Source organism: Juglans microcarpa x Juglans regia, chromosome 2S, assembly GCF_004785595.1.
Source record: "Juglans microcarpa x Juglans regia isolate MS1-56 chromosome 2S, Jm3101_v1.0, whole genome shotgun sequence".
Classification (NCBI taxonomy): domain Eukaryota; kingdom Viridiplantae; phylum Streptophyta; class Magnoliopsida; order Fagales; family Juglandaceae; genus Juglans; species Juglans microcarpa x Juglans regia.
This window is the reverse complement of record NC_054597.1, coordinates 25,894,926-25,915,682: the sequence shown is the minus strand read 5'-3', so window position 1 is coordinate 25,915,682 and position 20,757 is coordinate 25,894,926. Positions and strand designations below refer to the sequence as shown.

The window sequence follows — 20,757 nt, the reverse complement described above, 5'->3', positions numbered from 1 at the left end:
CCATATTTTAGTGTATTTTTTAATTGAAGTGTTATTTTATTAATTTAAATATTAGTTCTCTTGTTTTAAGTTTATCGAATTTTTCGTTGGTTTATTTTTATGATTTTTAATTTGTGAAAAATTATTTTGATATGTTTTCTTAATATTAATTATTGTTATGCATTTAAATTGCTCTTTATTTTAAATTAGTTTATTGTTGGGTTTAATTATTTTTATTTTCATTTAATCACTACGTTAAATTATTTTATTTAACTTGCTATTTTGAAATCTTTTTTGTTTGATCATTTGTGTGACCCAAGATGTAAGGATTGGACCTCATTTCTTTTCCTCATTTTTTCTTTTTCCTTTTTCCCTTTCCTCTTTTTCTTTCCTTTTTCTTTTCTTCTTCTCCTCATTTTCTTTTTCTCCTCTCTATATTCTCTTTTGCGTGCGAGCCCTCTCTCTCTTCCCGTCCATTGTATCGTCCTCCACCCAGTGCTGCCATTCTCCATCGTGGTCGTCACCGCCCCTCCCAACCTCTTCCCCTCTAGCCGGCGACCACCCCTGTCGGGTTTCTAGCCCCTCTTGCGCCACCGTGAGGCCCCATGCACGGCATCAAGCCACGGTACCTCTTGTGTTCGCGTGCCGCCGCAGCGCTGCCATTGGCCACCATTTCTTCACCACATCGCCAACTACCCCTAGCTTCCTAACCCACCCATCCTCAACTCTGATCTGCCACCGGTGAAATCCATCCAACTCCATTTTTGTTTTGGGCTTTTTAGACTCCAACCGCCCTCTACACTGCCACCCACGGCCAACCACCACCAGTATTAGCTTCACTGACATCCCTAAGCCCTTTCCTAGTAATCTCAAGTCTTCATTTATCCCTGTTCAAAAACTAACATTTTGAGACCCATGGCCATAGTGCATTTTGCACTATTACGTTGTCGTGCAGCCACTTCTAGTACCTCTATGATCTTTTGAAAATTATATTATAGCGCTGTAAGTATTTTTTCAAATGACTTTCATGATTTAAATGTATTTTTGCACTAATCCATTTTTATTGTGATCTAGTTGGTTGTGCCGGACTGAGTCCGAGTAATAAGGGGGTTGGATGGATTGGAGAATGGAGTTGTGGTGAGTTGTGATTTGTTGATTGTTGGATATTGTGTCGTTTCATGTGCATTGTATATTTGCACGTATGTTCATGTGTATTTTATGAAAACTAGATTTTCATGTGAGAAATAGATTTTGGGTGCGTGTGTATCATGACCCCAAGTCAAGATGGAGTATTATTTCGGTGGAGCTCTTCTAGTCACTCGGGAGCGGAATATACTGAGTGATATCCCTAGGTTGTCGTTGGGTGACAACGGGATGGTAATGCTCTCATGCCGACTTCGTGGCCCCTCTGCTAGCGGGGGTTATAGGATGCTTGGCCACGAACGTGTTGGGCGCGGAACTGGGCATCGCTCATTATGAAGTCACTCGCATGGTCGTTACCCATGGTGTGACGAAGGGAGCCAAGGTGTGTGGATAATCCCTCGGGGAGATCATGGTGCATACAGTTAAAATGGATTTTTTGTTTTGGACTATTTTCTAGGAAAATGCTGGATTATTGATTTGGGTCATTTTCTAGAAAATGACGGGAAAATATTTTTATGGAAATATTTTGGGCCAAATGGGATTTTGGCGTGTGTTGGAAAATATTCATTTTCAAGGAACATTACATTTTGGGGCTAATGCATATTTTATCATATGCATGTATAATTGTTGGTTGCATTAATGCATTTTTATTCTCGAGGGTTGTTTAGATTTTACTTACATGCGGTACCGTTTTATGGTAATGCAGATTTTGATGCAGGTGAAGCTGAGGGTGAGATTGAGGATTCAGTTCCGCCTGAGGAGTGATATGAGATCACTTGTTCATGTATTTGGCCTTGTATTATATTTTTTCGAGATAACTGTATAACTCTTTTTAAACGTTTTACTTATGTAAATTTGTATTAAAAATTATGGTACTTAGTTGATTTACTTAAATTATCCGCTACGTTATTCATTATACACTGTTGTATGTACACTCACTTGGCACAATTGTTGGGATGCGTGACCGTATTGTCATCATCCGAGCGTCTCGATTCCCGAGTTTCCATACATGGGGTCGGGGGCGCCACATAAAAAGTTCAGATAAATGGAGTTCCTATACTAAATTTTGCATAAAACGATTGGAATGAGGTTGATTTATGAAAAATATGCATATTTTGTTATGAAAATAAAACTTGAATACAATCTCGGTCATTTATTTGCATTACTCATTTATCTCTATAAGAAGAGAAAAATATTTTTCTGTCATGACTAGTGTAGACATAAGTTATTTTTGGCATTGTTTCTAAACCGTGCAAAAAGAGCGAATATAAAAATTTGTTCATAATTATATGACGATGATCTATATCTATTGTGTTCAGAATATGTTTTTTACTCTTTATGATATGATGTGATCTCTAAAAACCTTTGGCATGAGATTTTGTTTTTGTTCTATTCTAGCCTTACCATCAGTGTAAAATTGTGGCATCTGTTCACTTGGTACCAATTTTTATGTTTTTGGTATACCCATTTTGGAAGCAAAATGATTTTGTACGTGGTCTTTCATGTGTGCACACTCAGGGTTTTGAATAATAAGGAGAATATTTCACATTCTGGTTTTGCTCGGTTGGCCGTCACAATCCTACCACGAAGGTTAAACATAAAATTCTGTTATGATATGATGCTCAACTATGCTATGCCAAAAAATTTTTTAATATGAATGTTTTGATATGTCACTCTGATATTTTGATAACATGTTTTGGTTCTATGTTCTGAAAATAAAAATGTTTTGTTCTACATTTTGAGTTCTGTAAATGCTCATGTTTACATACTAGTATATGTTCTCTGCTTAGTAAGTTGTTGATAGCTCACACCATAGTATTTTTAGATGTTTTGAATCTTTCAACTGTGGATTAAGAATATGAAGCATGGGTAAGGTTATGTAAGCATTGTGGATTTAGTACAAAGAAGGTACTTGGATGACTAGAGATTGTATTCAGTAGATTTTTTTTGTTCCATTGACTTGGTTTATTAGGATGTTTTGAAACTTTTTGGATAGTGAGTTGGGATGAGATGAGATGAGACGAGTTGAGTTGAGATGAAACTTAAAAGTTGAATAAAATATTATTAGAATATTATTTTGATTTTGGTATTTGAAAATTTTGAATTATAAATTTTGAATTAAAAATTTATAATGATTAGATGAGATGAGATAGTTTTGGTATTGGTTTCCAAACCACCCTTTTGTGGTGTCTTATATTTATTATATTGGGATATTTGATTTGGAACATTAAGTTTTTTATTTTGTAGAGAATTTGGAATATATATATATATATATGATGTTGTTGGGAGATGATTCTAGGTGACTGAAACTAACTCCATGGACTTCTGGGATCGGGGGTATTACAAGGTGGTGCAAATTAGACTGGAAGTTGACATTAATTAGACTGGAAGTTCACATGGGTTGGATAGTTCCCTCTCTAATTCTTTTTTCACAAATAGTAGTGAGTAGAATGTCTTATTGGGGATTAAAAAGACTTGCAGGGTAATGATCATCATTAGAATTGATTGATAAGGCTAGTACGAGGTATTAATCTGTTTTCTTGAAAGACTTTTAAACAGTAGTCATGAGAAATATTATAGATTGTTTAGGATTTGATAACTTTGTATTTCCTCTTAGACATTGTAACACCCAGTCCCGCAGAGAAGCCCACCCGCCTGTAAAATGGCGTCTTTTTGGGGAGTAACTTTCTCCTCTCTTTTACCTATTCTTTTTTCGACGGTTTTCTCCTCGTGTTTCTCTCTATCCTGTCGCTTCTCTCCCCATTTTACTCCGCCCACTCTCCTCACTCTCACAAATTCTCTCAACCCCATCAGATTTTCTTTGGTTTCCCTTTCTCTCGCCACTCTTTCTTATATTTTTCTGTCTGTGTTGTACCATCCGTCACCGCCATAAGCCAAACAAAGCCTACTCAGTTTCTTCCCCACAGTCAACGGCCAGAACAAAAACACCACAGTTGTGCCCCACATCCCATCGTCCGAGTAAAGCCACCGTGGAAAAGCCCACCTACTCCACTGCCTTGCACACCCTCTATAAACCAAAACGAATTATCTGTTTTTAATCCTCAAAATAGAGCACGACCAAAGTAAGACCCCACGTCGAACGGTTTCGCAACCCCTCGCTGCTGTCAATCCTTAGCTTCGTCTCAAGCATCCAAGCGGAGGACCACTGCCTCACGCCTCCCACACCAATAGTCTTCCAACGCCGGGAACTCCACACCACCACCACCCCGCACCGTGAACCCCAAGCCACCATCGCATGTCCAAGAGGCCCCTGTTTCCTCTCGCCAAAAGAGTGCTGTTCCCCATCGGGAGCACTCACTACCATCTTTTCACCTAAGCCACCACTCTCTCTATCTCTCTCAGTCCTTTGCCGCTGCGGTCACCACCTTCGTCCTCAGCCCAGCCATCAGTTCGCCGCTCTCTGTCCCTCCCTCGATATGGAACTCTCCTCCCTGTTACACGGTTTGGTCTGGAGGGGTGATTTTCAGACTCCTTTTATTTTTGGCCTTCCCAAAAAGTCCAGGCATCTTTATGTTTAAACCCCAAAACGCCCTTGTGACTTGCCTGGTTCGATGTTATGCCTGATTTTTATATTAAACTTACTTTCTGTGGTATATATTTTTAGTATAAGAACTTACACAGAAAATACTTAACGAAGTTAAATTAGATCGTCTTTGGTTTGGATAGTGAGATAAAATGAGATATTTTAGATGAATTAAATAAAATATTATTTTTTTAATATTATTATTATTTTAGAATTTGAAAAAATTAAATTTTTTATTATATTTTGTATGAAAATTTAGGAAAGTTGTAATAATGAGATGAAATGAGATGAGGTAAGATAGTTTCTATACCCAAATGAGCTAATTTTACAACTAATTTCCGTAGTATATAATATGATTTTAAATTTTGTTTTAAATACTTTAAATTTGATTTGAGTCTCTCTTACTAAACGAGTTCTCACTGTTTACCTTAATTGAATTTGGTATAATTCTTTTATTAAGTTGTAAATTGAAAGGAATGACTGAGGTTAATTTTGGAAAAATATACATGTTTTGTTATGAAAAAAAATTGAAACATGCTCATATATTTATTCTGTATTACTCATGAAATTGGTATAAAAAAGAAAATTATTTTTGTCATAAGCAAACTTTTAGAATTTTGTTTCTGAACTGTGCAAAACGAGCAAATATGAAACTAAAAATTTGTGCATATTATGTGAAGATACTCTGGATTTTGTTTTGATTAAGTGAAGATGATATAATTATGTTCAGTACTTTGTTTTGATATAATATGGCATCTGAAAACCTTTGGCAAAACATTCTAATTATGTATCTAATTCTTTTTATGACTCTGATCCGATCATTCTGATTCTGGGATTATGATGGTACGAATATGTTTTGCTCTGATATATGGCTCTGCCACAGGTAATAATAGTGTCTTTTGGCCCAACCACGAGTAATAGTAGTGGCCTCTGACCCTGCAACAAGTTATAGTAGTGACCTCGGTTTGAGTGCACAACATTTTGGTGACAGTGATTAATGTTCTGCCTAGCTATCCACAGATTGCACAACCCTACCACGAGATTTAAACATGACATCTATTTTGATATGATAAGATATATTTATGATGTAGTTATGCTATGCCAAAGGATTTTCGAATATGAATGTTTTGAATTGTCGCTCTGATATTTTGATAATGTGTTGATTTTGCTTCCTAAAACTAAAATTATTTTGTTCTACATTCTGAATTTTATAAATGCTCATGTTTACGTACTAGTATATATTATCTCTGCTTAATAAGTTGTTAATAACTCACTGCTTATCTCCATAATATTTTCAGTGGATGTAAATGTTTCAATTGGGGATTTAGAATAATGGGACAAGATTGTTGAGTGTAGTGGATAAGTACAAAGATTATTGGAGACTATTATTTAGTAGATTTGATTTATTCTATGGATTTGATTTATTGGGATGTTGACACTTTTATTAAGACTTGAGAAGTTGTTGATTTATTTGTTGAATCACTTCATTGATGTATATTTGGTAGAAATAGATGAATTTATGTGTATGGAATCTTTGAAAATTATCTCCGACCCCATCCGGGTACGGGTGTAACAGTCATGGTATTCATTTAATTATTTTCTGTTGATGCAAAGAAAATTAATAACTGGAAAATGATTCCGAGAGAGAGGAGAAACGCAAATTCCTACCCACCACTTGTTTGCATTAATTAACACGAAAGAGTCTAAATTAGTGAGCCACCGACACATCTCATATTTATTTTTCATTGCATGTTTACTCTTTAGTTTTTGGTCAATCAGATCCATTGCTCACGTTTAGTTTTCCTTTGATTATTTGAAAACTAACGGTCATGCAAATAAATTTATTATTATATTTTATTAAATTCTCCCTACAACGTACGAGCTGACACTACCAATTAATTCACTTGTGGTTCCAATCTCCTTAATTAATAATTAAGGAGCGTTGAGCTCATAACTAAAATTGTGGAATTAGAGAAGAATCCTACAAACAAAACATGCAAAGTTTAAAGCATGAAAAGCTTCTAAAATTGCCACACGTACAAGAACATTAAAAAACTACATGGATCCATTCCATAACATTGGCCACTGCTTATTACCAACGTACGTAGTCAAGATGTGATGCATATTGCATATCAATCTTCCTAACATAAGTGGCGGAATGGTTACAATAACAACTGCATGCAAACGAAAAAAACATCATACACTAGATCAGGATCTTTCCAACATAATTAACGATTGAGATGTCCATTTCCTGGTACGCACGTAGGCGCCTTTAAAGCCTATTGTAGCAATCCTTGAAACAATGATCGAAGCCAAAATATTTCACACCTGCTTTCCACTGCTCAAAATTTTTCAAAAAGACATTCAAAATTTTTGTCCCCTGATCACCGACTACTAGTATCTCGCCATGAGTACCTTTGCAGAGCTCAACCCGTCCAGTACTGTTACTTTGTTCAATCAAATTCATATTTATCCGAATGTCCCGATCACTATATGAAGCCAGATACAGACGAATTATATTTAAATGATGAGTAAATTCTGCCTTCAAGGTGTTGTCAATTCCATAGCACTTGAAAGTGTAATTCTTGTTATCCTGATGATGTTGAACAAGAGATGTCAAACCTAAAATTGTGTTGGAAAGTACACTATGCAAGGATTCTGTTTAAAACAACATATATGATAGCTAAGTTGATGTGTATGCATGTCTCAGGCCAAACCCCTCACCATCACTTTCCATTCATTAGAATTATCTCATGCAGCCTCTCAAGTTCCCTCTCCATTTCCCTTTGACAAGTTGGTTACAGGAAAACCACCACCAAATTGATGGAATCTATTTCTGTTATTCATTGTTTATTTTATTGATTTATTCATTTTCTGTTGTATATATATACTGCAGTACATTGTAAATCAATAAAATAAAAAATGAATAACAAAAAATAAATTCAATCAATTTGGTGGTAGGTGGTTCTCCTGTCACCGACTTGTCAGAGTGAACTTGAGTGGATGCAAGAGATATTTCTAATACCATTTATGTGTACGTATGCATGCATTTAGGGTTTCGAAAACAACTTTACCTGCCTCGGGCCACTGCTCGACGTGCCGTACCCCTAAATTGAAGACGCAATCCTTCAGGCATTATCGCTTTTTCAGCTTCCGCCGTGAAAGGGAATGCCTTCATTCCGAATAGCCGAATCATGCGGAGAGCATTTGGATGCACCACCTCCCCTTGTGGGTTTATCACCACGACAATAGGCTTATTCTTTAAGCTGCAATATTCATTCTTCATGATCTGGATGTCTGCTACTGTTGGTGGAAAACCCTGCAATATGTACCACGGCATTTTGGACTGCAACATGTCGAACTTCGCTTGCACGTCATCGGTCCAATGCTCCACTATTGGGATCCATACAATTTTATACGGTTCATCCTTATCTCTTATCCCATCAAAAATGAGCTTTAAAATCGAGATTTCTTCAACGGAGATGTCCATGACGTCCGAAATGAACAATAAAACATTCTTATTTTTCAGCACATCGATACTCAGCTGGTTTTGCAAAACAGTTAAAACTAGAAATGAGTCAAATAAATAATGTTAAACTGATTAGGGTGATCACTACTGCACATATTTTAAACGAAGTAGTAACAATAGATTTTGTAGGTAGTATTAATTGCTATTTTTCAGTTATCCCATTAATAAAATTACTTTGCATCAGACTTGGCCTTTAATTTAAAATAAAAGGTGAATAATACAAGTGCTAACCAATTTTTTGGTAGAACCGTGAATAATACAACTCCCAACCATTGCCTTGAAAGCCTCCACAATTTTTGTAGGTGTTTGTGGAAGTTCCGTCGTTTTCCAATATTTGTCCACTTCCTCAGTAGTTAACAAGGATATTTGCATGGTCAGCTAGCATTGTAGCCCATGTTTAAGACATTATATATATATATATATATAAATATAGAGTTTGTGCTACGGGTTCAAGGTAATACTGTTTCCTCAAGGACGTACGAAATCAGCGTAATGGCTAACCTCTTTGTTGTTCGAATTCTTCTTGCTGCGTCTCTTGTATGTTCCGGGTTCTGTTCATCTTCTCAGACAAGGGCGATAGTTCCAGTGTCTTCTCCCTGAAATTAGGCAACCATGGTCATTTGCACTAGGTTAAAAAGGTCAAATATTACGTTATTTTTACTCCCCTTTTGGAGACCTACAAGCACAAGCCGCTATGATGTGTGACATGGATGGCGGATCACATTCTTAAGATCAGCATATACAGCACGTACGTACATGCATGTCAAGTGCGGACAAAGAACTTACTCATCACTGCTAAGGCAATACATGTAAGGCCCTGCCTCTTCATCAAAGTGGCCCGGATCAGTGCGTGAAAATGGCCCAGCCATTTTCGTGTTTAGTGAGAATCCTGAATGACGTCGTTTTTGAGGTGAGTGTTTTCTTCTTCAACTTCCGTTTCTTTCCGCATTTTTCTGTTTCAGTTTCAGTTTCTCCCGCATCTCTCTTGCGCACGTCTCTCTTTTCTTTTCGGTTTCATCTTTATTTCTTGTTGTTGGCATTAGTTTGAGTTTCCGAATCCCATGCCCTAGACCTCCTCACGTGGATTTCTGTTGCTGCGTTGCTTCTGGTTTCCCGAGTGTTGCCGTCTGCTACACTCTGTTTTTCCTCCACTTTTGCATTTTGGTTTCCGTCTGCAACTCACGGGCATCAATTCGCATCCCCTCCATTTTCGACTGGTAAGGGTTTCTTTCTCATCCAAGTATCGGTTTCTCCTTTTGTAACCGTGCGATTTCTGCTTCTTAGTTTTGGGTTTGGTTTATCTTCTTTTTGATGCAGTATCTGTTTTGGCTGTGAGTTTGAGTAGTTTTTGTGAGTTTTTCTGGTTGTTGCGTGGTGAGTATTTCGGGTTGGTGTTTTGTCCTAAGTTTGGATTATTTGAAGTTTCATTGTAGTGGAATTGTTGGACTGGTGGTTGAGAAAATATTTGGAAGTGTTAGTTATTACTTTATGTTATGGAGTTGGGAATGGAAAGAAGAGTGCTTTGTGTAGTGTAAACTGGTTATGTTGGCAAAATCTGCGTACTTCGCTCGAGCAGACTGTCGAGCGCGATTCGAGCGAACAGCCAAATGAGCATTGGCTTGAGCGGAGTGTCGAGCGAGACTCGAGCGAACCTCTCTGACTTGCATTCGCTCGAGCGGAGTGTCGAGCGAGACTCGAGCGAACCTCTCTGTCTTGCATTAGCTCGAGCGGAGTGTCGAGCGAGACTCGAGCGAACCTCTCTGACTTGCCTTCGCTCGAGCGGTCTGTCGAGCGAACTTGGCTCGAGCCAACTGTCAAGCCAACTTTCAGCAAACATTTTTTTAGTTCCAAATCAGTCTCCACTTATAACCAACATACTGAGTTTAGTATAGAATATTTTGGGTCGAAGGGTGGGCTGTCCGGATTGTCATTTGGCTAGTTAAGTTTGATTAAACTCGTTGAATTATGGTCTAGAGTTTGAGTCTTGAGTTGTTTAAGACCAATTGTGTATTGTTGGACTTTAATATTTAGTTTATATTATCTTATGAATAGGTGGCGAGACGGATAGAGACCGTATCCAAGTCATAGATAATACACTGCAGAAGTCAGGTAAGTGGGGTTCCTATGCTAGGTTTTATACAAGTTAATAAGACTGAGGCTGATTTTATGAAAAACTTGCATATTTTGTGTTATGTTGGGAACTTGTGAAAATAAAGATCAACCTCGGTCACTCATCTGCATTATTCATGAAATCTGTGTGAAAAAGGAAAAAAAAATATGTTTTGGCATGCATTGTGTAGACATGAGCTAAATTCTGTCATGTGGTTTCTGAAATCTGGAAAAGAGCGATATTGAGGATATGAAAAGTTGTGCATTTTTTTTAGAAAGAGGTTCTGGCTTTTGTGTTCAGCGTGTGTAACCGTCTGATTCTGTTTTGGTACTCTGTATTATTTTGTTATAACATCTGAAAACCTTTGGCATGGTGTACTGGTTTTCGTATCTGATTCTGTCTCTGCTTTGCTCTGCTCTGCTCTGTTATGCTCTGCTCTGTTTGGGTTGGTACCAACTTCTCTGTCTCTGAGTGCACCCACTTTGGAAACAAAGTGGTTTTATTGTGGTCTTTCCTGTGTGCACACTCGGGGCTCCGAGAACAATAAAGGAAAGATTTCACCTCTGTCTCTGCCTGGTTTGGCCACCGGGGTTAGCACAACCCTACCACGGGGGTGAAACATGGTCTCTGCTCTGTTTGATGCTCTGTTTTGATTTGATGATGATACTCAGTTTATGTTATGCCAAAGTACCATGGGTTTTACTTGTTTTAAAACCATCGCTCTGTTATTTTGAAAATATGTTCTGTTCTGCATGATAACTCTGGAAAAATATTTTGTTCTGCATACTCTCCTTGATAAATGCTCATGTTTGCACGCTAGCATATGATTTCTGCTTACTGAGTTATTGATAACTCACCCCTATCATTATAATATTTTTCAGATGATGTGGTGAGTCCAAATGAGGACCTGGATTAGAATGCTGTTTGTGTCTAAGCTGAGGAGATGTTGGTAGAAGAAGGACTTCTGGTGTTCTTAGTTTTAATATCTTTGAGTTTTATTTATGTCTTGAGTTTAGTAAGAGTTATGAAAGATTTAGTTGGTTTGTTATGACTATCGGGAGGTTATGGACCCCTTTGATTTATTATTATTGCATTAAAGATTGTGTGGAGTTTGTAATGAGATTAATGAGAAGATTTGAGATTGTTTTCATTTATGAAGTTTTTTTTTGGAGTTTATTCTTTGGATGTGTTGGGAGATATGTTTATGAGTGACAAGTAGAAATTCTCCAAGTCACCCGGATTTGGAGCGTTACATTTGGTATCAGAGACAGGTTAGAATTCTGCATACTATAAACCTAGGAGGTTTAGATTTCTGTGGGTGCATAGGATTGAATATTGTTGAAGTGGGAAGTCTTAGAATTCGCAGGCTTTGCGAATAACTATGAAGTGTGGTATTTCATAGGTCTATGAACTAAATTCATGTTGATTAAGGTTTAGTTTAGTGGCGGAGCCTTCTTAAATACTCAGATGGAGTAAGATGTTAAATTTTGGAGAGATTGACTATTACTACCGTTGTGCGTTCCTCTTTTGTCTCTGTTATAGATATTCTTATATTTTTGAATTCTAATATATATATACGTTTTGTTTTTACAAATACCACTAATTTTCTATGTTCTTATAAATTCTATTTTCGAAGCGATTTTTTTAAAAATTCTAGTTATTTTGTCAGGATGCCACCTCGTCGTAGAGAACGAAGCATGTCGGATCTGAATGCGATCGAGAACGAAAGGGAAGCAAACCCGAGTGCTTCCGACGTGTTACGAGCAGCTGCACATCAGTTAATTGATGACCTTGTGCAAAATCCCACGGGTCGCCAGTGTAATTTCAATGAAGGGGGTTGTACTGTTGAGCAATTCAATCGTATGCACCCTCCTTTATTTGATGGGAGAGGCGATCCAACTTTGGCGGAGGATTGGGTTCAGGACATTGAGGAGATTTTGTGAGTCCTAACTTGTACTGAGGAGCAAAAAGTGGCGTACGCCACATTCAAGCTTACTGGGGAAGCGAAGAGGTGGTGGATCTCTGAAAGATCTATCAGGGAAGCTGAGGGGACAGAGTTAGTCAATTGGCTGCACTTCAAGCAGATCTTTCTTGAGCGCTTCTTCCCTAGCTCTTTCCGTGAGGACAAGGCTATGGAATTTGCCACCTTGGTTCAGGGAACCATGACGGTACATCAGTATGCTGCTAGGTTTACTGAGTTATCCCATTTTGCTACTTATTTGATTCCCGATGAGGAAAAGAAAGCACGCAAATTTGAGCAAGGACTGAATGAGAAACTGTATGTGCGTGTGGTGGGTTTCCAGATTCGGAACTTCTCAGAATTGGTGGATAAAGCAACAGTTTTTGAAAGAACCCTTCAAAGAAGTGCTGCAATGCATGAACAGAGAAAAAGGACTACTCCTACTGGGTACCAGTCTGGCATGGATCAGGGACCATGGAAAAAGAGGAATGAGGGTAGTAGTTCAGGAAAAAGGCTGGTTCAGAGTAATCAACAGCCCTACCAGTGTAGGACATGCAATCAAGTGCACTCCGGAGAGTGCAGAAAAGGGGCGGGATTGTGTTTTCGTTGTGGCAAAACAGGACACTACATCAGGGATTGCCCAATGCAAAATAGGAGCAACCAGACATTCATATCGCCACCTCAGAGGAGTGAAGTATTGGCCCGGGGCAGCAATCAACGTCCTACTGCGCATGCTCGAGTCTTTGCACTAACACCTGGAGAAGTTGAGGGTAGGAATGACGTGATCACTAGTATGACTCTTTGGTTTTACTTCAAGGATTTATAGTTTCTATTATTTTCTTTTCTTTGATTGATTCTGGTTAAGACTTTGAATATTCTTGGTTCATGGATGAGTTTGAATGTGATCACAGGTACTCTTTCTCTGTTTTCTAATAATGCTTTTGTGTTATTTGACTCGGGAGCGACACATTCTTTTGTTTCCACGACGTACTCTAGATTTTGCACTTTAGATACTGAAAGGTTGACGAACAAGTTAGTGGTTGCGACCCCAACAAGAAATTCTGTAGTCTGTAGTGAGATTTTACCTGGATGCCCTCTTTCTATAGAGGGAAGACTGATGCCAGCAGATTTAATAGTTTTCCACATGGTTGGGTTTGATGTAATTTTGGGTATGGATTGGCTGGCTTCCTATCACGCCAGTATTGATTGTGCTAAAAAGGAAGTGGTATTCAGACCCCCAAATGAAGGTGAATTTCGGTTCACAGGGTCAAAAGTGAGGTTGACTCCACCCATCATTTCTGCCATTCAGGTTGGAAAACTGTTGCATGAAGGTTGTCAGGGATTCCTAGCCTGTGTGGTAGAAGCGCCAAAGGGGGAAGTGATGTTGGAACAAATACCTGTTGTGAGAGATTATCCAGAGGTCTTCCCTGAAGATTTATCGGGACTTCCACCCGAGCGGGAGGTAGAGTTTGCTATTGAGTTAGTTCCAGGCACGGCACCCCTTTCGAAAGCACCTTATCGCATGGCGCCATCTGAATTAGCGGAACTCAAAGAGCAGTTGCAAGATTTGTTAGATAAGGGTTTCATCAGGCCCAGTGTTTCACCTTGGGGAGCTCCAATTCCTTTTGTGAAGAAGAAGGATGGATCGATGAGAATGTGTATCGATTATAGGGAACTTAATCGGGTGACCATAAAGAATAAGTACCCGCTACCCCGTATAGAGGATTTGTTTGATCAGCTTCAGGGTGCTCAAGTATTTTCGAAGATTGATCTTCGATCAGGTTACCACCAGTTGAAGATCAGAGCTGAAGACGTGGCTAAGACGGCGTTCAGAACCCGTTATGGACATTATGAGTTTTTGGTCATGTCTTTTGGCCTGACTAACGCCCCAGCCGTATTTATGGACTTGATGAACAGGGTGTTCCATGAGTTTTTGGATAAGTTTGTGGTTGTCTTTATTGATGATATACTGATATACTCCAAAAGCGAGACCGAGCATGAAGAACATTTGAAGTTGGTACTTGGGACACTCAGAGACAAGCAGTTGTTTGCTAAGTTGAAGAAGTGTGAATTTTGGCTTGATTCAATCACGTTTCTGGGGCATGTAGTTTCGAAGGATGGTATTTCAGTGGACCCAGGAAAAGTGGAAGCCGTGGTTAATTGGTCGGCACCGAGGAATGTTCATGAGGTTAGAAGCTTTTTGGGATTGGCGGGGTATTACCGTCGATTCATTGATGGGTTTTCCAAGATAGCAGTTCCTCTCACTGCACTCACCAGGAAAAATAATAGGTTTGAATGGACAGCAAAGTGTGAAGAAAGCTTCCAAGAGTTGAAACAGAGATTAGTGTCAGCCCCGGTGTTAACAGTTCCCACAGCTAGAGGCGGATTTGTTGTCTGTAGCGATGCTTCTAGGCTTGGTTTGGGGTGTGTACTGATGCAACATGGGAAGGTTATAGCTTATGCCTCACGCCAACTGAAAGTGTATGAGCAGAATTATCCCACCCATGATCTGGAACTCGCGGCAGTCATTTTTGCACTTAAGCTTTGGAGACATTACTTGTATGGAGAAAAGTGCGAAATTTTTACGGATCACAAGAGTTTGAAGTATTTCTTTACCCAAAAAGAATTAAACATGAGACAAAGGCGGTGGCTTGAGTTGATCAAGGATTATGATTGCACCATTAATTATCACCCAGGCAAATCTAATGTTGTAGCCGACGCTTTAAGTAGGAAGTCAGTGGGACCGACAATTGCAGCTATTACCACTCAGCATAGGTTGCTGATGGATTTAGAAAGAGCCGGTATTGAAGTCTTTTCTAGTGATACAAGTGCTGTCATGGCCAGTTTAGTGGTTCAACCTGCTTTGATAGATAGAATCAAAGATGCTCAGAAAGTGGACTCAGAGTTGGTGAAGCTAAGGGAAGAGATCGGAAACGGGGACAAACCTGATTTTTGTATTTCCAAGGATGGAGTTTTGAGGTTTAGGAGTAGAGTATGCATACCTGCTGATGATGAACTAAAAAGGTTGATTCTTGAAGAGGCACACCGTTCTTTGTATACTGTTCACCCAGGGAGTACCAAGATGTATCGGGATTTGAGAGAGTCCTTTTGGTGGAATGGCATGAAAAGGGAAATTGCTAAATTCGTAGAACAATGCCTGACTTGCCAACAAGTGAAGGCGGAACATCAGAGACCTGCAGGATTATTACAGCCACTTCAGATTCCAGAGTGGAAATGGGAACATATCTCCATGGATTTTGTGACAGGTCTACCAAGGACCGTAAGCGGGCAAGATGCTATATGGGTGATCGTGGATCGCTTATCGAAGACCGCCCGTTTCGTGCCCATTAAAGTTTCTTATAAACTAGAGAAACTAGTTGAACTGTATGTGCGGGAGATAGTGAGGTTGCATGGAGTACCGGTATCCATTGTGTCGGATAGAGATCCTCGCTTTACCTCGAAGTTCTGGCAAAGCTTACAGGAGGCAATGGGTACTCAGCTAAGTTTCAGTACCGCTTTTCATCCTCAGACAGATGGACAGTCAGAAAGAACTATTCAGATTTTAGAAGACATGTTGAGGGCATGCTTGATTGATTTCAAGGGATCTTGGATGCAACATTTACCATTGGTTGAGTTTGCATATAATAATAGCTTCCAGGCTAGCATTGGGATGGCACCTTACGAGGTTTTGTATGGCAGGAGATGCAGGTCTCCATTGTATTGGGATGAAGTAGGTGAAAGGAAACTTCTAGGGCCAGAGATTATTCAGCAGACCACCGAAAAGATAGATATCATTCGGGCTAGAATGAAAGCAGCTCAAAGTCGACAGAAGAGCTACGCAAATAAACGCCGCCTGTCAGTTAGAATTTGCGATGGGAGATAAGGTTTTCTTGAGAATTTCACCAATGAAAGGAGTTATGAGATTCGGAAAGAAAGGTAAGTTGAGTCCTAGATACATTGGGCCGTTTGAGATTCTTGATCGGTTTGGACCGGTGGCGTACAGGGTGGCTCTACCACCGGCGTTCTCGGGAGTGCATAATGTGTTCCATGTGTCCATGTTGAGAAAGTATATCCATGACCCCACTCACATCATAGATCATGAACCCTTGTAGATTCAAGAGGACATGACCTACACCGAGGAACCATTGCGGATTCTGGACAGGAAAGAGCAAGTGTTGCGGAATCGAACTATTTCTTTGGTTAAAGTATTATGGAATAATCATGCTATCAATGAAGCATCTTGGGAATTCGAGGAAGAGATGCGAGTAAAGTATCCTCACTTGTTCGAAATAAATTATTATAGCTTGTAACGAATTCCGAGGACGGAATTCTTGTAAGGGGAGGAGGATGTAAGGCCCTGCCTCTTCATCAAAGTGGCCCGGATCAGTGCGTGAAAATGGCCCAGCCATTTTCGTGTTTAGTGAGAATCCTGAACGACGACGTTTTTGAGGTGAGTGTTTTCTTCTTCAACTTCCGTTTCTTTCCGCATTTTTCTGTTTCAGTTTCAGTTTCTCCCGCATCTCTCTCGCGCACGTCTCTCTTTTCTTTTCGGTTTCATCTTTATTTCTTGTTGTTGGCATTAGTTTGAGTTTCCGAATCCCATGCCCTAGACCTCCTCACGTGGATTTCTGTTGCTGCGTTGCTTCTGGTTTCCCGAGTGTTGCCGTCAGCTACACTCTGTTTTTCCTCCATTTATGCATTTTGGTTTCCGTCTGCAACTCACTGGCATCAATTCGCATCCCCTCCATTTTCGACTGGTAAGGGTTTCTTTCTCATCCAAGTATCGGTTTCTCCTTCTGTAACCGTGCGATTTCTGCTTCTTAGTTTTGGGTTTGGTTTATCTTCTTTTTGATGCAGTATCTGTTTTGGCTGTGAGTTTGAGTAGTTTTTGTGAGTTTTTCTGGTTGTTGCATGGTGAGTATTTCGGGTTGGTGTTTTGTCCTAGGTTTGGATTATTTGAAGTTTCATTGTAGTGGAATTGTTGGACTGGTGGTTGAGAAAATATTTGGAAGTGTTAGTTATTACTTTATGTTATGGAGTTGGGAATGGAAAGAAGAGTGCTTTGTGTAGTGTAAACTGGTTATGTTGGCAAAATCTGCGTACTTCGCTCGAGCAGACTGTCGAGCGCGATTCGAGCGAACAGCCAAATGAGCATTGGCTTGAGCGGAGTGTCGAGCGAGACTCGAGCGAACCTCTCTGACTTGCATTCGCTCGAGCGGAGTGTCGAGCGAGACTCGAGCGAACCTCTCTGTCTTGCATTAGCTCGAGCGGAGTGTCGAGCGAGACTCGAGCGAACCTCTCTGACTTGCCTTCGCTCGAGCGGTCTGTCGAGCGAACTTGGCTCGAGCCAACTGTCAAGCCAACTTTCAGCAAACATTTTTTTAGTTCCAAATCAGTCTCCACTTATAACCAACATACTGAGTTTAGTATAGAATATTTTGGGTCGAAGGGTGGGCTGTCCGGATTGTCATTTGGCTAGTTAAGTTTGATTAAACTCGTTGAATTATGGTCTAGAGTTTGAGTCTTGAGTTGTTTAAGACCAATTGTGTATTGTTGGACTTTAATATTTAGTTTATATTATCTTATGAATAGGTGACGAGACGGATAGAGACCGTATCCAAGTCATAGATAATACACTGCAGAAGTCAGGTAAGTGGGGTTCCTATGCTAGGTTTTATACAAGTTAATAAGACTGAGGCTGATTTTATGAAAAACTTGCATATTTTGTGTTATGTTGGGAACTTGTGAAAATAAAGATCAACCTCGGTCACTCATCTGCATTATTCATGAAATCTGTGTGAAAAAGGAAAAAAAAATATGTTTTGGCATGCATTGTGTAGACATGAGCTAAATTCTGTCATGTGGTTTCTGAAATCTGGAAAAGAGCGATATTGAGGATATGAAAAGGTTTGCATTTTTTTTAGAAAGAGGTTCTGGCTTTTGTGTTCAGCGTGTGTAACCGTCTGATTCTGTTTTGGTACTCTGTATTATTTTGTTATAACATCTGAAAACCTTTGGCATGGTGTACTGGTTTTCGTATCTGATTCTGTCTCTGCTTTGCTCTGCTCTGCTCTGTTATGCTCTGCTCTGTTTGGGTTGGTACCAACTTCTCTGTCTCTGAGTGCACCCACTTTGGAAACAAAGTGGTTTTATTGTGGTCTTTCCTGTGTGCACACTCGGGGCTCCGAGAAGAATAAAGAAAAGATTTCACCTCTGTCTCTGCCTGGTTTGGCCACCGGGGTTAGCACAACCCTACGACGGGGGTGAAACATGGTCTCTGCTCTGTTTGATGCTCTGTTTTGATTTGATGATGATACTCAGTTTATGTTATGCCAAAGTACCATGGGTTTTACTTGTTTTAAAACCATCGCTCTGTTATTTTGAAAATATGTTCTGTTCTGCATGATAACTCTGGAAAAATATTTTGTTCTGTATACTCTCCTTGATAAATGCTCATGTTTGCACGCTAGCATATGATTTCTGCTTACTGAGTTATTGATAACTCACCCCCTATCATTATAATATTTTTCAGATGATGTGGTGAGTCTAAATGAGGACCTGGATTAGAATGCTGTTTGTGTCTAAGCTGAGGAGATGTTGGTAGAAGAAGGACTTCTGGTGTTCTTAGTTTTAATATCTTTGAGTTTTATTTATGTCTTGAGTTTAGTAAGAGTTATGAAAGATTTAGTTGGTTTGTTATGACTATCGGGAGGTTATGGACTCCTTTGATTTATTATTATTGCATTAAAGATTGTGTGGAGTTTGTAATGAGATTATTGAGAGGATTTGAGATTGTTTTCATTTATGAAGTTTTTTTTTGGAGTTTATTCTTTGGATGTGTTGGGAGATATGTTTATGAGTGACAAGTAGAAATTCTCCAAGTCACCCGGATTTGGGGCGTTACAATACATTTGAGTCGCGCAAGCAACAACAGTTATGATAGCCCAAAAGACATGCACTGGGATGCATTTTGCCAAAGTTGCCGTTGCAAGTGTATTTCTGTAGTACTTTTCCGCCATCTCAGATATCTCCTCCAACACTACAATGTTTGTTATTGCTTTCAACGTGCTCTCGATCAACCTGCGCACCTCAATCACTTTCTGGCATTTTTTAAGGTCTGGGCGTTTTGGCATGGCAGGTACACGGTTTGTGATTCCCACTGACTTGGCCAGATGGTCCAGAGAGTCATCTAACTGCGCAAGGCCCCAGAAATCTCCATAGTCCAAAGCAAAAGCCGCGATTACCAGCACTGCCTTCTCAACCCATGAACAGCTTGAGAGCTTGTTTAGTATGGAAATTGTTGTTTTGAGTTCATTTCCCCCACCAGGAGCCTTGCATGCAGACAGCTGACATTACACATAATGGGAAAATGTTGAGATAATTATAACTAGACAGTAAAATGATCACTTTCGAGACTTTTGGGGATTGTGGTAGGGAAAAGGTAAAGAAAAACGGTGGCCATTTTGCAAAAAAACTTATAGGGGTGAAGAAAACAAAGTGCATTTTGTTGGAATTACCTCGGACGAAATTTGCTGGAGTTTGCCCAATAGATCATCCGAACTGTTGTAGCGCGCCGGGTCTTGACGAGGAGGATCAGTACCCTATTAATCAATATACTTGAGAAATTAAAAACAGAAACACATAATCTGCTGCCTCAATTAATAAAAATAAAATGTCATATATGTGTCCCCTTATAGAATACAAATGTTTCAGATTTTAATCGTGTTCGGATCCTAACTTTGGAGTACCAGAAGTTAAAATGCATGGGGTTAGAAGAGAAGAAATGCGAAAAGAAAGGCATATAGATTAATAATATGAACGGTACGTCGGAGTTACATAAATACCAGTAAAACATTGTCAACCATATGGAACGAAAGGTCAAGAATTCTTTTGATGTCGGAGAAAAACTGTTGTAAACGATCACGATTTTGGAGAGAAGCATCAGACATGGAAGGCACGCTTATAAGGAGCAGTACTACATCATTCATGGTTTGCTCTACATTTTCTGGCAAAAGGATGATCTCATGGTTGGCCATAGTATTGTCTTTTACAAAGCACACTGAGACGTACGTTAGAAGTTCAGGTTTGGGAAAAAAGGATGTAAGTTTGATCGTGTCATTAATTGTGCAATAGCGTGGCCTATTTATAGCAATAAGAACGTACGGGAATAAGGTCGCAAAAGAAGAGTTTTTGTTTTCTTTTCTTTTCTCGGGTGAACCATTTCTAAATTGAGAATTGCTTCAGATAAAAAAAATTATATAAAGTAAACTCATACATTAATGTAATTATATTAAATTTATTAGATCTATTTTATAATAAAATAATTTTACAATATGATGTACCACATCATTTTGTAAATTTATTTTTAAATAATTCTTCTATAGTTAAGAGTATTTTTTTTAATTAAACTCGATCTCCCTTGTTTGCGCAGCTTGTCCCAATACTTTGTTCTGCACCAGAGTTAAATCACGTGAATAGGTGACTTGAATAAG

The 20,757-nt window shown here is 39.2% G+C and overlaps 1 protein-coding gene across 2 annotated transcripts; it reads right to left on the bottom strand.

The window, feature by feature from the left end:
• Nucleotides 1–6,685: 6,685 nt before the first annotated feature.
• Nucleotides 6,686–20,366, bottom strand: LOC121253285 (protein SIEVE ELEMENT OCCLUSION B-like). 2 transcript variants are annotated; one of them, XM_041153305.1, is made up of 8 exons: nucleotides 20,110–20,366; nucleotides 19,783–19,866; nucleotides 19,177–19,611; nucleotides 8,982–9,004; nucleotides 8,697–8,791; nucleotides 8,427–8,542; nucleotides 7,741–8,210; nucleotides 6,686–7,259 (listed from the first exon to the last, which is right to left on the bottom strand). In XM_041153305.1, the coding sequence occupies exons 1-8, from the start codon at nucleotides 20,299–20,301 to the stop codon at nucleotides 7,211–7,213; spliced, it is 1,464 nt and encodes a 487-aa protein (XP_041009239.1). In that variant the 5' UTR covers nucleotides 20,302–20,366; the 3' UTR covers nucleotides 6,686–7,210. The 2 variants fall into 2 exon arrangements, with proteins under 2 accessions (XP_041009239.1, XP_041009240.1); XM_041153306.1 differs by having other exon boundaries at nucleotides 8,466–8,542.
• Nucleotides 20,367–20,757: the final 391 nt, after the last annotated feature.